Source organism: Cydia strobilella, chromosome 15 (assembly GCF_947568885.1).
Source record: "Cydia strobilella chromosome 15, ilCydStro3.1, whole genome shotgun sequence".
Classification (NCBI taxonomy): domain Eukaryota; kingdom Metazoa; phylum Arthropoda; class Insecta; order Lepidoptera; family Tortricidae; genus Cydia; species Cydia strobilella.
Window position 1 is genome coordinate 13482070 of NC_086055.1, and position 20253 is coordinate 13502322.

A 20253-nucleotide genomic window follows, 5' to 3' on the forward strand; every position below is an offset into this window, starting at 1 on the left:
CTTGTTTACAACATGTTTACTTAGTCATTATTCTGAGCTGAGGTGTGGAGGGCCCTTCCAACTCATAAAAAATATAAATAAATAAGGACAAAAAATCTTTACCTTCTCAATTTTTTTAAATATCAAATAACTACATAAACCTAAGCATATCTGGTAAAACCAGTGAGAAACTAACAATCAAACAACCAAAATATAGTGATCTACTATAGCTGGTCAAGCAAATCTTGTCAGTAGAAAAAGGCGGCAAATTTAAAAAATGTAGACGCGAAAGGATATCGTCCCATAGAAAATTTGAATTTCGCGCCTTTTTCTACTGACAAGATTTGGTTGACCACCCATATATTACTTTGTTATCTACATTTACAATTAATTCAGTATAGTTAACATAACTATTAATTAATACCAAAATAATGTAACAAATATAAGTTTCAACAAAGTAATAAACAACAGAAATGTAAATGTTTTGTTATTTACATTTTTTTTTCTTAATTTTATTCATAAATATTGAAACATCTGTTAATGGGTACCTGCAGTACATGAAATGTGTAGATTATTTAAGCAAACTCATTTCATTTGATATTCAGTCCATCTAAAACGAGGTTTAGACTAGCAAGAACTTGCATGCAATTTTCATTCAGCGCGCACTGTGGCGTACAGGCAATCACCACGGCTTCGCGCTTTGCACTACAATCTACATCAACGCACTTCTCAAGTCGGCTCCGGACTGTGACGTTTTTGCTGGTAGTTGGAGGCTAATTTGTGAGGAATTCAAAAACCTTTTTGAGGCAATGGATGACGGTCCATCCTCAGTTATTAATATTTCTTTGTATATTGTTTTATTTTGTGTATATACCTCGTTTCTTTGAATTTGTGTAAATAAATAAAAATTGTCATACCTAGTCCCAGATTGTATACTGTACCTTGTTTGTATGTATTACTTTCTGTCCTAAATTTCGCAGTGCATTAGTACCTACTGTAATGCTGTGTAATTTTTTTAATCAATAAATAAAATTACATTGCAGTATCTGATCAAACTTTTCAATGCAGTGTACCTCAGTAGTCAGCAATGTAACGTAAATTGCATGCAAGTTCTTGCTAGTCTAAACCTCGCTTATGACTAGAGTGCAGAAGCTGGGATTAACCTATAGAATGCTATTCTGTATGGAAAGAGAAGTCATAAAATGTATGGGTTGCCTTATATTCCACGACTTCTCTTTCCACACAGACTGTGCCTATTGTGTGTTATGCGCCCTTGCGAACCTTGTCAAGATGTGCAAGGGTTAATATTGGGCTGCAGGTTTGTTTCTGTCTTTAGGGTTAACCTTTCATATGCTTAGGAGCAGATCTGCTCCTAACTACTCAATAAACATTTAACTTAGACATGAAGTTGTCATGATTTCTATTTATATGGCAATTTTTTGACATGCACATATGAAAGGTTAATGGACATTATAATAGCATTTGAAACTACTCATAGCTATTCCAGCTTCTTTGTCTTGTTTTTTCCTATATTTTAGAGTTCACAAATTTAAGACTTGCACATATTATCCTTTGCATTGGTATTAAACAGTATGCATAAATTAATTGCTGTCCGGTGTGGGGTTGGTATGAATGCGGATCCCATGCATCCCAGCGATTTCTTCTTTCAGCGAGTCTGTGACAAGCCTGTGTTGTTTGACACGGGACAGCCCAGTAAACTCTTTAGCTTCTATACTGATCTGCAACAAATAAATGATGAACAGATGATTTACTGATATTTCTTAACCACATATGATTAGATGACATCATCTGAAGCAGTTAATTATTTGACAGAAGTTATGCAGAAAACAACCAACTCCGCCGAGTTATGGTGTAAGTCATTTTGGAAAAATAAAAAGTTGGTTGCTTTCTACAGAACTATGGTAATTTCATGCTAATATTTAGAGAAAGCCACAATAAAGGCTCATGAGAAATACCAAACTATATGGTTTTCTCGATTATTTACTTGTTTATGATAACTATATTCATTTATGCTTTTTGTTTTTTTTAAATCTTAGTGTTGCTCTTTGTTTCTTTTTTATATGTGTGTATTGTGGCAAACAACTAAATAGTTTATTCATCTATACAGTACCTCGAACATAGCCCCGCAGCCACCTGAAATGTCCTCCACGCTAACATAAGTAGTCCCTGGCAGCGACTTTTTGAGGGCCTCAGTGAGCTGTTGTTCCTTAGATACGCAGTTTTGTTCAAACTTGCTGCCGGTTGCTCCGGCTCCGTTGCCCACTACACTTCGGGACTAATGAAAAGAATGTTGCAATTAGTACAGGGATATAAAATCATACATTAAGTTCGAGGCACAAGGCTATTGTACTCACCAAACTATTTCTAACTGGTTCTAAAGCCCTTAAAAATTGACGAAACATTTTGTATAGTAGTTAATTATAATTGTACTGAATCTACTCAACTAATCACTTCTTGTTTAGTTCTGCGTCATTATATTACTCGTATTACTCAATATTTTTATTAGGTCTTTTTACGTATTTTATTATGACAAATTTATCTTAAATTTTTTACATAACCTCACTTCATTTGTCAATTTCTTATGTTTCAACTTTAACACTTATTTCATAAACTAAATTTGTACTTAAAATTGTGCGTATAATGGAATTCATCCATAGACAATCGTAGTTTTCTCTGGCAAAAGTAATGATGGTCATTCAGCCACTACCCTACCCTTTTCCACCTCAAATGCATTCTCTATTTTGATATATTTTTTTCAACTATTCCATTCATCTGTTCAGCACCATTTTAGTTTGCGGCTCACATTAACTTTCTTAAGACAAATAAATTGTATTTGCGTTCCGATTCACTCATCTAAAATAGTTGAAATTCAATGTGTCAATGTCATGTCACTTTGACATTTGACAGCTCACTGCTGTGAATGAACATTACAACACGTGTTTGTTGGTGGCTCGGAGTTTCCAATCCAAGGCGCTTTATTTTCTGAATTATGATATAGATATTGTACAAAATGCCACCATTTAAAGCTGGGTTACTGAAAAGAAAAATAGACGCAAAGAATGCCAAGAAAATAGGTGCCAAAGATTCATCAGAAGACGAGGTAAGACTCGTAGTGTTAGTTGATAGTTTTAGCGTGTTATTTTGTTCATAATTATATTTGTGGTTTGTCGTAGGGAAGTGACTCTGGGGCAAGCGAGGATCTGATCCGCGGTGTTTTGAATGGGACAGAAGATGCTACAGACTCGGAACAGGAAGGAGAAGGCGCTAACTCTGATGCAGAACAAGATGTAAGCATTTAATAGTTTTTTCGTCACTATTTAAGCCACATATTCAATAATATATATTAATATTCAATATTACATCTTGCTGGTAAGCATTGTAAATGTAGTAGAAACATTTACAAAGTTCAGTTTACTTACAATACTGACAATATCCTTAACTATTTGGTATGTATATTTTTAGGAGGTACTGTTTGATGACGATGCCGATTCTACTTTCGGAGACGAAGAGCAGCCTGAAGATGCTTCAGATGCATCATCAGTAAGCATCCTATTGTTGTTTTATGAGTACATAGACCCATCTTCTGAAGCTGATAGCATTAAGTTCAAAATCTATTTATGTGATTGTATAATTGTAACTTACTGTCGGTTGCACCAAACTGTCTGTCACCATTAAAGCATTCGCTAAATTTTATTGTATGGGAAGTTTCATAGATCTCTGCTGTGTCACATTGTTCAGTCTGTTAACAGTGGTCGGTGCACCTGGCCCTTAGTCTATTGTCTCATTTCACTGCATGTTATCTATAGTTGGTCAAACCAAATTGTCAGTAAATAAGAACAAGAAAACTATACTCATCCTTTTCTTTTGGGTGTTAGTACTAGTGTAAGACAAAGATAGTATGATTCTCTCTGTCTATGATTGAAATGAGGCAGTCCTTTGACAGACTATAACTGTTGTTCATCACATAATTATGTTATTGTGAGTGGATACAAATCAAGCCTTATCCTTATCAATTTACTGTAAGAACAAATATTTGTGCAACTTTTTTTTTTTTCTTTATTACCAATTTTTTTCTGCCAAAATTCTTTAAACAAGTATCATTCACGTAGTACACAGGTTATATGTTTCACAATCAATTTAAAAATTGTTTAGCTCAACAAATACACTTGAACAGCACATAGCTGATCATACTCATTAAACCTGTTCATCCATTTTCACCAATATTCGTTATCTTTCACAGGACCTAACAGATTCAGAAGCTGATGATGAATCAGAAGATGATGATAAAGATGATGACGAAGCATCACAACAGAGTGAAGAAGACAGTGGTGCAGAGTCTGGTATCGGACAAACACACTCCGGTTCCAGTGATGAGTCAGACAAAGAGATAAACCAGAAAGTTAAAAAGAAAACTAAACAAAAAGACACAAAAGAAAAACAAGTGAAAGAGAAAAAAAAGCAGGTGAAAGGAAAAGAAGTAAAAGGAAAGACCAAGGACAGTGTGGATGTGTTAGCTGATAAAATTAAGGAAAATAGTGTTAAGATGCAGCCAGTAGCTCAAAAAGGTGAAGGTTCATATTGTGTGTCAAATAAAGAATATTTAATATTTTATTTAAGACACAAAACGCTACTTACTTTACTTAATTTATTCTGCAGCATGGTTAATTGGTATGTTTTCTGACAGGATTTTGTGCATTGTAGTGTGTTGTAGAGTTTTTTCTTCTAACAATGATGGCTATTGTTTGGGCTTGTTTTAGTCCCCTTGTCATATAAATATTTGTCTGGATCTCTTTAAAAAAATCAGGTTTGTGCCAGACAGCAAACATTTTCCTGTAATGCTATTAATTCAGTCAGAATAGTTATTATTGTCAGTACTTACATTGTTTATAGATTCTGCTTACTCGTACTGACATTTTACCATATTTATGTAAAATCTATGTAACTTTTCTCCATAGATGAATACGAGTCAGGAGACACCTCAGATGAAGAAGAGCGCCGCAACACGGTCGGTGACATCCCGATGTGGTGGTACAATGAGTACCAGCATGTTGGCTACGATTTGGACGGACGGAAGATCATCAAGCCGCCGCAGAGAGACCAGATTGATGAGTTCCTTAAGTAAGTACCATTTTGACATGGTTAAATGACAACTTCTCTGGTTGTTACTTTTTGCTACTATGTATGCTATTGCTAGGGAAAGAATTATTGTCACAATTTATTTCTATAATTGTTTTTAAGATTTCTTGATTGATTTGGTAACACTGACATTTAAAATTTAATCAAAAATTATATCTTTCAAGTTTTTATTTTATAGATATACTTTTTCATGGCATAAATTCTCTTTGTTCATCATGACGACACCTGAGTATAAAAAAACCGGCCAAGTGCGAGTCGGACTCGCGCACGAAGGGTTCCGTAAATTACGCTCAAAAACGGCAAAAAAATCACGTTTGTTGTATGGGAGCCCCACTTAAATATTTATTTTATTCTGTTTTTAGTATTTGTTGTTATAGCGGCAACAGAAATACGTCATCTGTGAAAATTTCAGCTGTCTAGCTAATATCACGGTTCATGAGATACAGCCTGGTGACAGACGGACAGATAGACAGACAGACAGCGGAGTCTTAGTAATAGGGTCCCGTTTTTACCCTTTAGGTATGGAACCCTAAAAAATCGTAACCTCCTGTGTTTGTAACTTGTATTTCTTTTTCTTTTTTATCAGCTTTATTATCCTATTTCCCATCTCCAATGCCTTTTAATTTGTTCCCTTTTGACTAGCTTAATACCAAAATATTGTTTATTTGTACAGGAAGTGCGAAGACCCCGATTTCTGGCGAACGGTCCGCGACCCCAGCACCGGGCAGGACGTGATCCTCAGCAAGCAGGACCTGGAGCTGATCTCCCGCATCCGCCACGGTCAAGTGCCCAATGCTGACCATGATGAGTATGAGGTAGGGTCTACAAGATGTAGGGCATGTGTATGTACACTTTCTAATAAGGATATGTGCCATTTTTATCCAAAAGGGTACTTATTGTCCATTAAGAATAAGGCGCTATTTCCATTCAGTTTCAATTTGAAATTAACCTTATCGACAACCGACAATGTGGTACCTTTTGGTTGAAATCGTCACATATAATCGTTTTCAAGGAAATAATTCTTCTAATAGGAGAAAAGCCTTCGAAAGGGCGGACAGCAAATATTTTTTTCGAAACTCCGTTGGATGAGTATGCTCTTGTGTGATGTTATGATGTACATACCTTAATAAAATGATAACTAGTTGGTCAAGCAAATCAAAAGGCGCGAAATTCAAATTTTCTATGGGATGATATCGCGCCTTTTTCTACTGACAAGATTTGCTTGACCAATTCTATATTAGGTACTATAAATAGTAATAGTAGTAGTAAACTCTTTATTGTACAAAAACATACAATAAAAGTCACTTACAATTAGGAAAAGTTACGTACAAAATAGTCCTTACCTACACCTTGATGGACGCTGCCGAAGTTTGCGTTACAATACACGGTTAAATTTCATTAAATTGGCGAAAGGGCCTGATGTTGGCTTCGACTGCGCACGCCTCCCAAATCCTTGTAGAGACATAAAATTGTTATAATACTTTTTTTTTTCAGCCGTGGGTGGAATGGTTCTCCCGCGAAGTCCTAGCGACGCCAATTCGCGCGTTCCCTGAGCACAAACGATCGTTCCTACCATCTCGTGAGGAACAGAAACACATCTCCAAGATAGTTCACGCGTTGAAAATGGGCTGGACTAAGACGAGGCGACAAATCGCAATGGAGAGGAGGAAGAAACGGGTAAACATTAAGTTATAATGATTTCTTTTATTTAACGCGCTTGTCTTGTGACCCCGCTGGAGTTGCAAACTTCCATCTGAAGTGTACAGACCACCTAAGAGCGTTTTCACATTGTCCGAACCGATAACGGATGTAGGATCCTACATCTGCTAGATCAGGCCCGGGCCATATAGACAGACGGACGGAAGGACAGCGGAGTCTTAGTAATTAGTTACCGAAAGGGTAAAAACGGGACTTTTTTTACCCTTTGGATACGGAACCCTAAAAAGAGGTACTTCCCGGCCTAGGCCTGCAATTTTGTATGACATTTCATTAAATACCTCTCGTCTAGCTACGCCCGAAAGGTGATACTTCCCAGCCTGTAGAACATAATATCAATATTTCATTGCATGTTTGAGGAAAATATCTTACTATACCGTGTCTGTTTACCACGCACATGTAACGACCGATTTTAGAGACGGTGTGATTTTCTGAGGAAATGCAAGCAATAATGAAATGGTGTTTAAGAATCAAAAAAAAGTTTTTGATCGTCAGATTTTGAAAAATATGAATTTTTGAAGTGTTTCTTTAATTCATATTCGTAGTTTTATGTAATAAAGATTTTAACCTATATTCAGTTACCATGAAATTAAATTTTCCAAATCAGGCAAAGCAATTCTACAACCTGTGGGGCTCAACTACAGAAGATGAGAACATCCGAGGCATCCACAAACACATCCCGGCGCCTAAACGAGCCCTGCCGTCCCACGCAGAAAGCTACAACCCGCCGCCGGAGTACTTGCTCGATGCTAAAGAGGTTTGTTGATTTTAATGCAGTTATTTTGTGGTAAATTTGGTTTATTTCATGAGCTACAATCGGACTTTAATGGGGTTGGCAACTGTCAAAGGTTTGCATAGATGGCGCCACATAGTTTGCCCCTTTTTCTATGAGATTTGGCTTAAAGAGCTGGCATCCAGGGCATAAAATTCGTAAATTTTTTTTACACTATTCTAGGGACTGACAGGGCAAGCTATTCTGGCGCCATCTGCTAAATATTTCGACCCCATTGTTGAATGATTTGAATAACCTAATAACTTAAGTATTGGACAATCAAATTAGCTTGAATCTTAATTGGTTTTATCAGTACTCACCGTAATATGCGAGTTCTTTCATAAAATATTATACATTCATATGTATACAGTGATATTGTTATTTAGCCAGTTTTTCTCGATTTCGGTTTTATTTCCATAGCAAAATTTCTTAGAATGACCTACATTTTCACCACTTTTCGCATGACTAGACTGCTAGACATAGCAATAGCCTGTGCTGTGTCTAACTATTAAAATTTTTTAGATGAAAGAATGGAACAAGCTAGCAGAAACCCCGTGGAAGCGCAAATACACATTCTTACCGTCGAAGCACGACAACCTGCGGTCTGTCGCCGCCTACCCTCGCTTCATTCGCGAACGCTTCCTGAGATGCTTGGATCTTTATTTGGCGCCACGCGCTATACATATGAGGGTAAGTAAATGTTATACCACAGAATAAATAATAGTACTACCGTACAGAAAGGAAACTTCCTATAAAACCGAAGTTTGACAGCGGTTCAGGGTCGAATCATGCTATCCCTTTCTAATATACGCTTCCTGAGATGCTTGGATCTTTATTTGGCGCCACGCTCTATACATATGAGGGTAAGTAAATGTTATACCACAGAATAAATAATAGTACTACCGTACAGAAAGTAAACTTCATACAAAACCGAAGATTGACAGCGGTTCAGACTTCATGGGTCGAATCATGCTATCCCTTTCTAATATATGGCAGTATCCCTTTCGGCTATTTAGGGTTGTCAAAATTCAAGTCATTATCTTATCTGTGGTCGTGCTCGTGCACGCAAAGGGACGTCAAGTTGTGCTAACCCTAATAATTCCTCGCAGCAATGCTGCCGAACGAAGCCGAGTTTGACCGAAGCGAGGAGTTTCGCACCCCTGGTTATACTCTGCAAAGCGATCTCATAATTGATCACCTTTGATGAGACAGTCGCATAACGCATTCTTTAATATTACCTATATTTATGATTGTTTGGCGCGTAATGTAATTCATGAAATATTCTTAAACACGTAAAAAATGTTGTTGAATCCAGTTAATTATGTACTTTCTAATCTAGCCCAATATCAAGGGGGTGACACTGCGCAGTTTAGGTATATTTGGCCGGCGCACCGCCCGGGAAGGTGTATGGCAGTGGGTTAGTGGGTTGCCGCTCGGCTCGCACGATAGTCGTGTCACGTGGCGCTCGCGCAAAATTGAAAATACGCAATGGCTTTGAAACCTAAATCGCGATCTAATCTGTATAAAAGGTAATGTAGGAAGCAGAAAAAACACATTTTTTTAAATTCCGGACTATATTGACCGACATATTTTCAAAGGAATAAGTACTTCTGTGGCATACCTACTTCCGTGAGAATCAGACATACTATCTCCGGCTTAAAATTTTATGTTTACAGAATCACCTTTTGTAATTCCTACATATTTATCTTAAAAATAATAAATCACTAGGTATAGGTACAAAAACTTGTCAAGTGACAACCCCGTGCCGACACTTGCAGCTCGGCCATAAAACTGTGGCGCGCAAAGAAGATTCACGGTTCGTGCGCGGTTATTAGTTTCAATTTTGCTTGTAGGCGGCGAGTGTAGGTATAATTTTATACCTAAATCTGGCTTTTGTGAAGGAGTGAATTTTCTGTACGGTAGTACTATTAGTTATTCTGTGCCAATATTAGAGGATTACAAGTGTAGAGTAATTACTGGCATTGTATCTATGCGAGTGGACAGGCAAATCTAATATTAAGTTTTTATACACACAATCCTAAATGCAAACATTTATCGCAATCAACAACAGTGCTAAGACGCGCGGCGATGTAAAAACAGTCTATTACTTTTATTAATTTACTTCACTTTGCTATTATTAAGTTAAAAACTGTTGTCTCCAAAATTGCTCTTAGTTTCTAACGCTATAATTATATAAAGATTCTTTTCAACACACTTGCTCAAAACGACGTTTTTATTCCACCGATTTTTGGCTCATAATCCTAGATATTAAACACGCGTGCTCTTTCAGTGTATTATTCCACTCGTGTTTTTATTATGTTATTCGACTGAGTTAAGAAGGTAACCGATTGCTAATAATATGCATAGAAAGGGAGCCTTCTTTAATTGGTCGGACTGGCGGGCACCGGCGCGCCCGACCGCTGCGCCGCCCGCGGCCGGGGCGAGGGGCGGCCGGCAGTATGACAGATGCAACACACAATACTAACTGTTGTAACTATTAAAATTTGATTAATATGAGTTTCTTTTTTTTCTCGCAAGTGTGTTGAAAAACGTCGTATGAAACGCGTGTGCATTGGTCATTACACACATCGGCTTTCTTATTGCGCGCTCGCTTACAGCTCGCGCGCACAATATCGCCTCGTGTGTAATGACCAACTTAGCACACTTGTATCATAATGTACTATTATTTGCAAGAATACTTAATTCTAAAATATAGGTATTGTTTTGTTAAAATATGGTGTACAGTATTCAATAGTAGTAGAATTGTTAGTCTGTAAGGTGACCTTATGGGCCTTTGTTGCCTGAAACAATGTTTTTTTTTATTCTTTCAGCTAACGATCAGCCCTGAAGACCTAATCCCCAAACTGCCATCTCCTCGAGAGCTGCAGCCCTTCCCCACCCACGAGGCCCTGATGTTCAAGGGCCACAGCGGTCTGGTGAGGAGTGCTGATTTCGACCCTACAGGGCAATATGCCGTATCCGGAAGCGATGATGGCACTGTTAAGAGTAAGTCCTAAGAGCCTTAAAATTGTATAAGTTTCTATGATTTTATTTTTCAATCGTATTTTGTAAGAACTTTTAAAAGACCTTAAAGATTCAAAACATGATTATAGTAATTTAGCTTTCAAGATTCGACTTAAGCTAACGTATATATTATAATTTTAATTAAAAAGGCATCAATAAAAGCTTGTAGTGGGGCTCCTTAGCTCGATTTAGTATGGAGGTATGGTCCCATCTGGCAGAAAGCACGAAACTTGGCATACATATAGCTTTTAGGTTTATAAGAATGAATAGAAGTAGGAACAAGCCGAGAAGTTATTGTTTCCCTCCCTTTTTTGTCCCCCATTTGTCATGTTTATTTTCCATACAATCTATGAAAATCGCAAATATTACAAGGACAAATTAAGCATAATTTGAAAATTATAAACCTAGAATTTTATGGAGAATATACTTCAAGACATTTTTATTGCAGCTTTCACAGTTTTCATGAAAATTTATAAGACTTAAAAATGGGGATATAAAAGTGGGGGTGGTTATTGAGGCACTTTCCCTTCAGGGCCCATTAATTTTTTCCACTCTGTCATCATCTTCCTCGCGTTCTCCCGATATTTTGCCACGGTTCATAGAGCACGGGGTCCGCTTGGCAACTAATCCCAAGAATTGGCGTAGGCACTAGTTTTTACGAAAGCGACTGCCATCTGACCTTCCCACTCAGAGGAGAAACTAGGCCTTGTTGGGATTAGTCCGGTTTCCCCACGATGTTTTCCTTCACCTAAAAGCGACTGGTATAAATATCAAATGATATTTCGTACATAGTTCCGAAAAACTCAGAACCCAGTCGGGGTTTGAACCCGCGACCTCCGGATTGCAAGTCGCACGCTCTTACCGCTAGGCCACCAGCGCTTCTTTTTTCCACCCTGTATATTGTATATAATATTTGTTTGTTTCTAGTCTGGGAGACCAGCACCGGGCGCTGCCTGCGCACCATCCCCCTCCCCGCGCCCGTCGCGCGCGTCGCCTGGACGCCTGCGCTCGGCCTCAGTCTCGTGGCGGCCGCTGTGGGGAACAGACTGCTCCTGCTTAATCCGGGGCAAGATATTGGAGCTCATAAGGTGGCTGCTAGAACCGATGAGTTACTTGAGGAACCACCCCCACAACATGATGTTGTCAGTGAGTATACTACTAAAAAAACGTTCGGTTTAGTTACTTAAAACTTTTATTAGCTCGCATTATTTTGCACAACGATGATACATTTAATGCTGCCATTAGGGGTCATCCATTAATTACATCACACGTTTAGGGGGGATGTGAAAATGTGACAAGGGGGAGGGGGGAGTCATAAACTTTGTGACATCACATTAACTATTTAAATTATTTAATTCGCTGTACAGTTAAATAACAAGTTTTTGGAACGATAATCGTTTAATTTTCTTTCCTAATCTGTTTTGGGTTATAAAATTACTAACATTTCTCTTGTCAAAAATATTTTGATAAAATCTTAATAATACTCAATTCGATTCGCCGATTTCATTGAAAAAATGTGACGTCACACCAGGGGTGGAGGGGTTTGCCAAGGGGTGGGGGGGGGGGTCAAAAAATCTCGAAATTCGTGTGACGTAATTAATGGATGAACCCTTATCGGAATTTACTTCAACAAATTTTGTTGCACCTAGGTATACGGCAAACGAAAATGACGCAACCATACAACGCACCAACTCCTAAAATAAATTGCCAGCATGAAAATACTAACAATAATGCGCATTTTACAGTGGACCAGCGCACGACCACAGCGGTGCAGTGGGACAAGGTGAAGCCCGAAGAGTGGGCCATTGGCGTCCGTGTCGCTGTCACGCATTTCAAGCCCGTCATACACGTGAGTCCTTCATACTCTGCTTAGTCCCACGGATGCCACTTTATCGTATTCAAATTCCTAATTAATAGTAGTATAAATTACCTCCAATGAAATTTGTATAATTATTAAATGGAACAGAGTTGCTTTTGTTTTAAACTGTAATAGATGTCATATATTAAAGAAAAAAAATCTATTACAGTTTATAATTGCCATTTTCAACCAAAAGGGTACTTATTGTCGCTTGTCAGTAAGGCGCTATTTCCATATAGCTTCAATTAGAAATCAACCTTATCAGCAAGCGACAATGTGGTACCTTTTGGTTGAAAACGTCACATTATAATAGTAGTGTGACTACTTCAAAAACACAAATCAATAATATTTAATAAATAAAATTGATTTGTTTCCAAACTTGCTTTTGTTTTTTTTAGTTTACTTTAAAAACGAAGCCAATTCAATTCTATTTTCTAATACCATTATTTCAAATTTGACTGACAAGTTTTTTTGTATAGTGTGCCGCTAGAGGTTAAACAGCGATTTCGGTCTTGTACTAATGCTCAGTAACCATTGACGTATGTCTGAGGACTGTTAGTTGACTAGTTCAGCGGGGTTATTATTGCCCATGATTGCCCGTAAGGCCCGTCCTTAGATATAATAAGTCAATGTCAGTACCATTTTACATCAAATAAAACTACAACTGACTCCTAGAACTAGAGTTTTGTCGATATTTGTAATTTATATAAAATGAGTCGAAACGTGGACGCAACCAGTCAGTCGCATTCCATATTTTGAGTTGTCTTATATGCTCCATTTAGTACTGACTTATAGTGATGTGTTATATAGACGCTGTACAGTTAGCGCTATGTAGACAGTGACGGCAAAATTGGCCAAATAAATCAAACCCATCTTCATTTCTATTGAAACAAAAGTGTGTTACGTTATATTTGGCCACATTGGCTGTCACTATTTATTTCATGATGATTGTACAAAATACGTACATGGTAACCGTTTAAGTAGGAAGATATTTTTTACATCGAAACTGTAACTGCTAAATTGATTCATTTGAATTGTTTTCATATTTGTTACCATGTAATTACGAATTCAACGGACAACCGCAATGACCTTGGATTAACAATTCGAAAACAAAACGATAACGACAAGTCTTCAAAGTTTGGGTTGCCATCACAGTAATAAAAATCTACCATTTTCTACCATCGTGTTAGTCAGTTGCCAAAAAATATGAATAGCAATTTAGAGGCCTTTCTCTAGTAACTTCATCGATTCGAAATCTGATTTGACTTTCGGTCGACAGAAAAAAAAATGTAACATTTTTGTATAAAAGCTAAAAATATGAAAATAGCTTCTAAAAATGCGCAATTTTATTTTTGATTGAACTCGTAGATTCCTTTTTTTTTTGTTAAAACTTACTAAAAATAACAATTTAAAAACATGATATCCGTGATCCCGGTCACGCATAGCCGTCTTGCTCACGCTTACGCAGTGTAAGAGTAAGAGATGAACCTGAACTCATTGCCTTTTATAAATAGGAAATCTACAATAACTTTTAAACTTGAAATTTAAAACATAACTTAATTTTTTAATTTGAAATGTTTTTAGCATGGTCGTCACTTTCTTGTTCATAGGCCAGCGCCTATTTACCGGCGCGAAATATCAATAAGTTATATGTTGTTTGTCAAAGTCATTGCGTCTCACACTCATTAAGCAAAATGTGCGACGCAACGCAATAGACATTGGACAAAGAAATTGGAGAGATGGAATACCACCCTTATATAAGGAAAGACAGGTCACTAATTAACTTGCTTTTGTATTAAAAATGACAGATCGGTCTCACAAATTTGGCTAACTTGGGATGAAGAACGAAAGTTTTTTAGTTTGATGTGGAGCATTGAAACAAGTATTAGTTTTTAGGGTTGCAATAGCAAATTATAAAAATCTACCATTTTCTAGCTCGCCTGGCACGGGAAAGGCGACTACATCGCAGTGACGCTACAAGATGGCGCTAGTCGCGCGGTGATCGTGCACCAGCTGTCGAGGCGGAGGAGTCAGCTGCCGTTCTCTAAAGCGAAGGGGCTGGTGCAGTGTGCGCTGTTCCATCCGGTTACGCCGAGGCTGTTTGTTGCTGTAAGTTTTTTTTTTTTTTTTTTATTTGGGAAACATACAGCACATAATAATACAATAAGGTAAAAGATATAGTTTGAACATAGGCCAAAAGAGTTTCCACTTATAGTTAATACAAAATTCCTTGCTCCGAAAAAAAAGTACAATTATTAGGTATTTTGAATTTAAAGTTGAATTTAACAATAACATTGAGTAATAATAACAGTTATGGTGTTAAATAAAAAAGGCACAAAAATAAACGACAATTTTATTAAGTGTATTGTTGATAAGACGATGCTCGTTTTTCGAAGGTGTATCATTTAAGAGTACTTAATGGAGTGTGTACCCTTTTCTAGTTGTTTTTTTTTACACTTTAATAAAAAAATTTTTAGGATGAAGGTATACATTTTGGCCCTCGTGTACATGGGAAAATTTAAATAAAATAAAAATATATATAACGAAATCGGCTATAGTAATAATGTCTATTGGATACAACAGTTTCATTTCTCTAAATCTGCAAGGTAATTTTACTTAATAGATCGGAGTTGACTAGATAAATGAATCATACCTACTCTTCCACTTTAAAAAGAGTTATTTTGCTAGCAGATGTAACCTATCATCTTCGCATAAAACGCGATTGAAAACCGTTAAACGTTGTATTAATTAAATAAATCTATTACAGACTCAGCGTGTGGTTAGAATTTATGACCTTGTGAAACAAGAGTTGATAAAGAAACTTCTGACTGGAGCGCAGTGGGTCAGCTCAATGGCCGTGCACCCTGCTGGAGACAACTTGCTCGTCGCGTCCTATGATCGAAAATGCATGTGGTGAGTATTTATTATTTACATAATTAATTTTAGTGTTTTTTCTTGTGGCTTGGTAACCTTTGTTGTTTAATTTACTTCTAGTGGCTAGGTAACCTTTGTTGCTTAATTTACCTGTGAAAATAATGTTGACCATTTCTAAAAAAAATTATTTTGTCTGAATTTTGTTTATCGTTCTGTTTTTCTGTTTGTTTTTGTTGTATTAGCTATCGTCCATGTTAAGAATTATAAACAGCTTTATATTTGTTTGGTTTCGTTTGATTTTAACATGAAAAAATAATGTTTTCTTTTATACCGTTGTTTCAATAAAGGAAATACCTTAGGAAATTAATATTTGAATTAAACTATTAAAAACTTTGAATTCAGTACTATCCTAAGTATCCATCCGTAATTCAACCGTAAATCTAAAGCTTTTCTCTAGACTCCAATTTTTTTTTTCTAGGTTTGACTTGGAGCTGTCATCCAAACCGTATCAAACCCTCCGCCTGCACGGCGGAGCCGTCCGCGCCGTGGCCTTCCACCGCCGCTACCCGCTGTTCGCGACCGCCGGCGACGACCACAACATCGTGGTCTCCCATGGCATGGTTTACAAGTTAGTATCTTTGCTAGTCTGCTAGTTTAAGCACCTACTACGAAAAGGCGCATTCCACGAAATTGTCTACCTTTGTCCTTTGCCCCGTACATACGTGAAGGAGTTTTTTTGGCACAATGGATGTGAGAAATGCTCAGTAAAATAATCATCGACTTGAACCATGAAAAAAAAATGAGTGAAATACGAAGTAAAATGCGTTTGTATGGTACAAGTGGAATGCCACAAAATCGAAAAATGCGTTTGTACGGTACAAGTGGAATGCCACAAAATCGAAAATCGAAATTTCGTTGTTTACCTCTTTATCGCTCTTACGATTCGAATTCAGACGACAGAGAGACAAACAGACGAAAAACCGAACCAAGGTGTTCGCGGTTATAGTTATAGCCCTAATGCCCCTGATCTCCATCGCTGAGCAGAACGTCTCGTCTGATCTTATGACTATGATACAATCGGAAGGTGTCTAAGGAACTTCTAAACGAGAAAAAGGCTCATTAGAAAGTTCTTGAGGAAGAGACAAGCGGTATCGTTTCGCCAGCAATAAAAGCCTGTATCAAAAAAACTTAGTATTTTGCTTTATTTTTTTTACTAATTAAGGCTTTAGTACTTTGTTTTAAATTAGGTACAAGTTGACTCATGAAACATGAATGGATGTAGATTTGATATTGACCAATCGACTTTGCCTAAATTAGCAGCGTATTCATACGTAATTAATGTTGTTGTTTGTACCAGTGACCTTCTACAAAACCCTCTCCTGGTGCCGCTGAAACAGCTCCGTGGCCCCGAAAAGCGCGAGGACCTGTGTGTGCTGGACATCCGCTTCCACCCGACGCAGCCCTGGCTACTTGCTGCGGGTGCTGACTCTACTCTACGACTATATACTTGAATAAATGTTTGTTTTAATAGTCATATATATGCTGTTTTTTTATTTCCGTTAATTACAAGGGTGCATTTCAGGCCTTAAATCAAGTAACTTTCTCAGACATCGGTATTCTAATTAAGTCCATTGCGGAGATAATCAATATTTTTTGACGTGATAACGTCTTATATTAAACATGTCCTCTCGTAGTTGAATGACAAAAAGCCCGAATACCTGTTTACCAAAATTCGTATATCCTACGTACTTGTTCTACCAGACGATGTCTCCTAGAAGCACACCCTCACAAAACCGTTGCTTTTACAGGCTGCTTTCTCGCAGTATCTCGCAACCAGGTGTTGGAACAATATTCCTCCACCTATTCGTGTTATGAAAACTAAGCGTAGTTTCAAATTTCATTTCAAAACATTCCTTTTAGAGAAGCAGTTTGAGAATTCCTCACGGTTACCTGGTTGATGATTACCGAATTTAGTCTTACTACTGTAGTTATCCTGCTTAAAAATAAATATTTTCTCTAAATCACATTTGACACTACTTACATGCTAGTTTAAACCGTGTCACTAGTTATTTATTAATCACTATGAATACTATCATGTTATCCCTGTCACACAATGTTATATAACATTTTATAACAGCCAATGTGGAAGTACCATTATAAATCTCATTGAACGGTGAAGTCTTCAGTAGAATTTAATTTTAATGTAAACTACGCTTAAAAACTACCATTTTAGTGCCTTGCAATATATGTGGCAACATTTTTTATTTTTACCAAATAAGGCTTGGTCTCCACTCAAAGCGTTTTCAAACAATTTATAGTTAGTCAAGCAAATCTTGTCAGTAAATAAGAACAAAAAAACTAAACTCGTCCTTTTCTTTTGGGTGCAAGAGGGGTGCAAGTACTAGGTACTAGTGTAAGACAAAGATAGTATGATTCTCTCTGTCTATGTTTGAAATGAGACAGTCCGTTGAAAAACTATAAATTCAATTTTTTTTAGTGGAATTCAAAGTAAATTTAATTAAATAATCATTTATTTCAGGCATAATACAACCCATATATGTGTTAGTAACTTACATACGTAAAAAAAAAACTAATGTTAAAGAGTACAATTACAAGACATACTTTATAACATGCAAATTATTTGACAAAGAGCTTAATGTTAACAAAATTGAAAAGTGAATATTTTCTGCAGTGTTTTTTAATATAAAATACTAATGATTAAAATATATTAGATTCGGCATTAAAATTTCCGCTTATTGACAACTCTCTCTGAAGTATGTAAGCAGCCTTATAAAGCTCGTTTTGACATTTGACACGGCAGTCTACTGATTGGTTCAACTCCAATAACGGCGGTAGAATTAAGCGCCGTGATTGGCCCGGTTCTAAACATCAAACGCGAGGGGGGTGCATTTGTTGTTCATATTTTTATTGTCGTTGGTTCGTCGGTCGGCGTTCGTGCACTTTCGTTTCGAATATTGTTTTGTTTGGTTTACGCCGGCGGGCGCGTGAATTTTGATAGTAAATTACGCGCCGTTATTTATATTTTCGTTCGCCTGCTGCGCGCATAGCTTTACCATTCGTAACCGCGAAGAGATACTTTACATGTGGAATACGTTCGGTGTATTTATTTTTTCTGGAGTCTGTGAGGCTAGTGTTCGTTTGTCGGTGATGGTGGTCGGTTAGTGCTCCTACGATGTCGGAAGCGACGACGCCGACGGGCGAGGCGCCCGTGCTGGAGCTGGACGACCGGGACGCGGAGCCCCGGACCCCGATGAAGCGGCTCGGCTCCACGAGGAAGCTGGCTGCATTCAACAGTGAGTCCCAATAACCTTTCACTTGATGTACTAAGCACTACTGGCTGGTTGCTCCTAGGAGGTGCGCTTTAGTTCAAATTTGGAATGTGCATACAGTGCCAACATTGGTAAAACTTTACTCTGATGGAAGTTTGTCCATGCTTCAGGCAATTGTTTTTTAAAGATTTTTTTCAGTTCAGGATGCAATGACTTCTTAATTTGATGAGCTTAGGTTAGGTATCTACCGAAATAGTCCTGTTTTTTGTATAGACCTGCAATGCTTATTTGACTCCTTTGTGTCAGAAGTATCAAATCCAGTAGTTATACAATTTCACTACTCCATTTTTAGAATTTAAAATTTATTTGTATTTTCTCTTTCAGTTTGTCCTATGCCTGGTCCTTCAAAGTTCCAAGACATTTTAGATGACCGAACCTTTCCTGAATCCTAGCACAATATCCTTCCTACATGTATTGTTTTCAATGAAGCATTTAAAGAACAGGAAAATGGAGAGATGGTTGCTTGTGTTTATGAGGAAAAAATGAATGTGTCACAATTATAAATTACAAGATATTTTATGCACATTGCCCTTTTGTCAATTATTTGAAATTATTAAAATAAATACTTATATGTGCCATTTTCAACCAAAAGGGTACTTATTGTCGCTTGTCAGTAAGGCGCTATTTCCATATAGCTTGAATTAGAAATCAACCTTATCAACAAGCGACAATGTGGTAACTTTTGGTTGAAAACGTCACATATTATTGACTAAACAGTAAATCTAAGATAGATATTATACATAGGCTCAAGAAGAATACTTCATGATTTTAGTCAAATATTTGAAATACATAATACAGCATAATAATTCAAAGGCTAGCAAATCATATTCAGTTAACAGTGTTATCAGTAGCCGTGTGTTTTACGCTTGTAGTCTTAAGCTAATGTGTTAGATAACGTTAAATTTGATTTCATATTTCTTGGTGATGCTTGGCTAATATTTAAAAAAAGTTGAGGAAGCATAGTATAGATCTCAACTAAAATTCCTTGATTACAGTCTGTTCCCTCTTCCCTTCAATTCTATTTCTTTATATTCAATGATAATTCAATACTTTTAATTTGTCTTATGATTAGAAGAGTAACTAGAAAAAATAGTACTCCTGTGATGTATGTAAGTAGCTCTTATGTATAGTATAGTGCAAATAGTATGGTTATTTGGTTAATGCGAAGAAGATCGGCATACAATTTTTTTTGTTAGGAAGATCGTCATTGGGTCAAGATGTCTCGTATTTATATACACATGCTGCTCACATGCAGTCAGGATGAAAGAACTTTGCTTCTGTTAAAGAACACTGGCTGAAAACAATGCTAATGTAATAATGTGAATTCAGAATTAGGCTATCTATCTACCAGATATTGGCCTGTCAGTTGTTCGGAACCGTCAAATTTTTGTTCTAGCTGACAGGCTGATATCACCCCCTAAATATAAAATATAGGGCCCCTTTAAAGTGTGTATTCTTACTATTCTCTTGTAAGACCTCGAAATAAAATTAAAGTTAACATGACATCCAGAATGATTGTGGTA

At 37.0% G+C, this 20253-nt stretch overlaps 3 protein-coding genes across 3 annotated transcripts in view; 2 read left to right on the forward strand and 1 right to left on the reverse strand.

Moving 5' to 3' along the window:
* Nucleotides 1-1476: 1476 nt before the first annotated feature.
* Nucleotides 1477-2580, reverse strand: LOC134747753 (bolA-like protein 3). Its single transcript, XM_063682378.1, has 3 exons — nucleotides 2355-2580; nucleotides 2111-2275; nucleotides 1477-1718 (listed from the first exon to the last, which is right to left on the reverse strand). The coding sequence occupies exons 1-3, from the start codon at nucleotides 2400-2402 to the stop codon at nucleotides 1581-1583; spliced, it is 351 nt and encodes a 116-aa protein (XP_063538448.1). The 5' UTR covers nucleotides 2403-2580; the 3' UTR covers nucleotides 1477-1580.
* Nucleotides 2581-2919: 339 nt separating this feature from the next.
* LOC134747563 (ribosome biogenesis protein BOP1 homolog) lies at nucleotides 2920-16909 on the forward strand. Its single transcript, XM_063682131.1, has 16 exons — nucleotides 2920-3100; nucleotides 3174-3287; nucleotides 3463-3540; nucleotides 4241-4565; nucleotides 4956-5118; nucleotides 5810-5951; nucleotides 6631-6813; nucleotides 7460-7609; nucleotides 8147-8314; nucleotides 10456-10630; nucleotides 11576-11794; nucleotides 12394-12497; nucleotides 14442-14615; nucleotides 15274-15419; nucleotides 15859-16008; nucleotides 16738-16909. The coding sequence occupies exons 1-16, from the start codon at nucleotides 3011-3013 to the stop codon at nucleotides 16889-16891; spliced, it is 2535 nt and encodes an 844-aa protein (XP_063538201.1). The 5' UTR covers nucleotides 2920-3010; the 3' UTR covers nucleotides 16892-16909.
* Nucleotides 16910-18307: 1398 nt separating this feature from the next.
* LOC134747567 (SLIT-ROBO Rho GTPase-activating protein 3-like) overlaps nucleotides 18308-20253 on the forward strand; it is a 97731-nt gene continuing 95785 nt past the window's right edge. The window contains exon 1 of the mRNA XM_063682147.1: nucleotides 18308-18694. Coding sequence (XP_063538217.1) covers nucleotides 18574-18694 — 121 coding nt within the window. The 5' untranslated portion in view covers nucleotides 18308-18573. The remainder of the gene's footprint in view (nucleotides 18695-20253) is intronic.

What these genes read in the sequence shown, in the direction of transcription:
- LOC134747753 (XM_063682378.1), bottom strand. Translation starts at nt 2,402, where the DNA reads ATGTTTCGTCAATTTTTAAGGGCTTTAGAACCAGTTAGAAATAGTTTG. An exon ending in AACCAGTTAGAAATAGTTTG is followed by an intron (nt 2,276 to 2,354) that starts GTGAGTACAATA and finishes TCTTTTCATTAG; the next exon opens with TCCCGAAGTGTAGTGGGCAA. An exon ending in GCTGCGGGGCTATGTTCGAG is followed by an intron (nt 1,719 to 2,110) that starts GTACTGTATAGA and finishes TATTTGTTGCAG; the next exon opens with ATCAGTATAGAAGCTAAAGA.
- LOC134747563 (XM_063682131.1), top strand. Translation starts at nt 3,011, where the DNA reads ATGCCACCATTTAAAGCTGGGTTACTGAAAAGAAAAATAGACGCAAAG. An exon ending in ATGCTTCAGATGCATCATCA is followed by an intron (nt 3,541 to 4,240) that starts GTAAGCATCCTA and finishes TATCTTTCACAG; the next exon opens with GACCTAACAGATTCAGAAGC. An exon ending in GCAGCCAGTAGCTCAAAAAG is followed by an intron (nt 4,566 to 4,955) that starts GTGAAGGTTCAT and finishes TTTTCTCCATAG; the next exon opens with ATGAATACGAGTCAGGAGAC.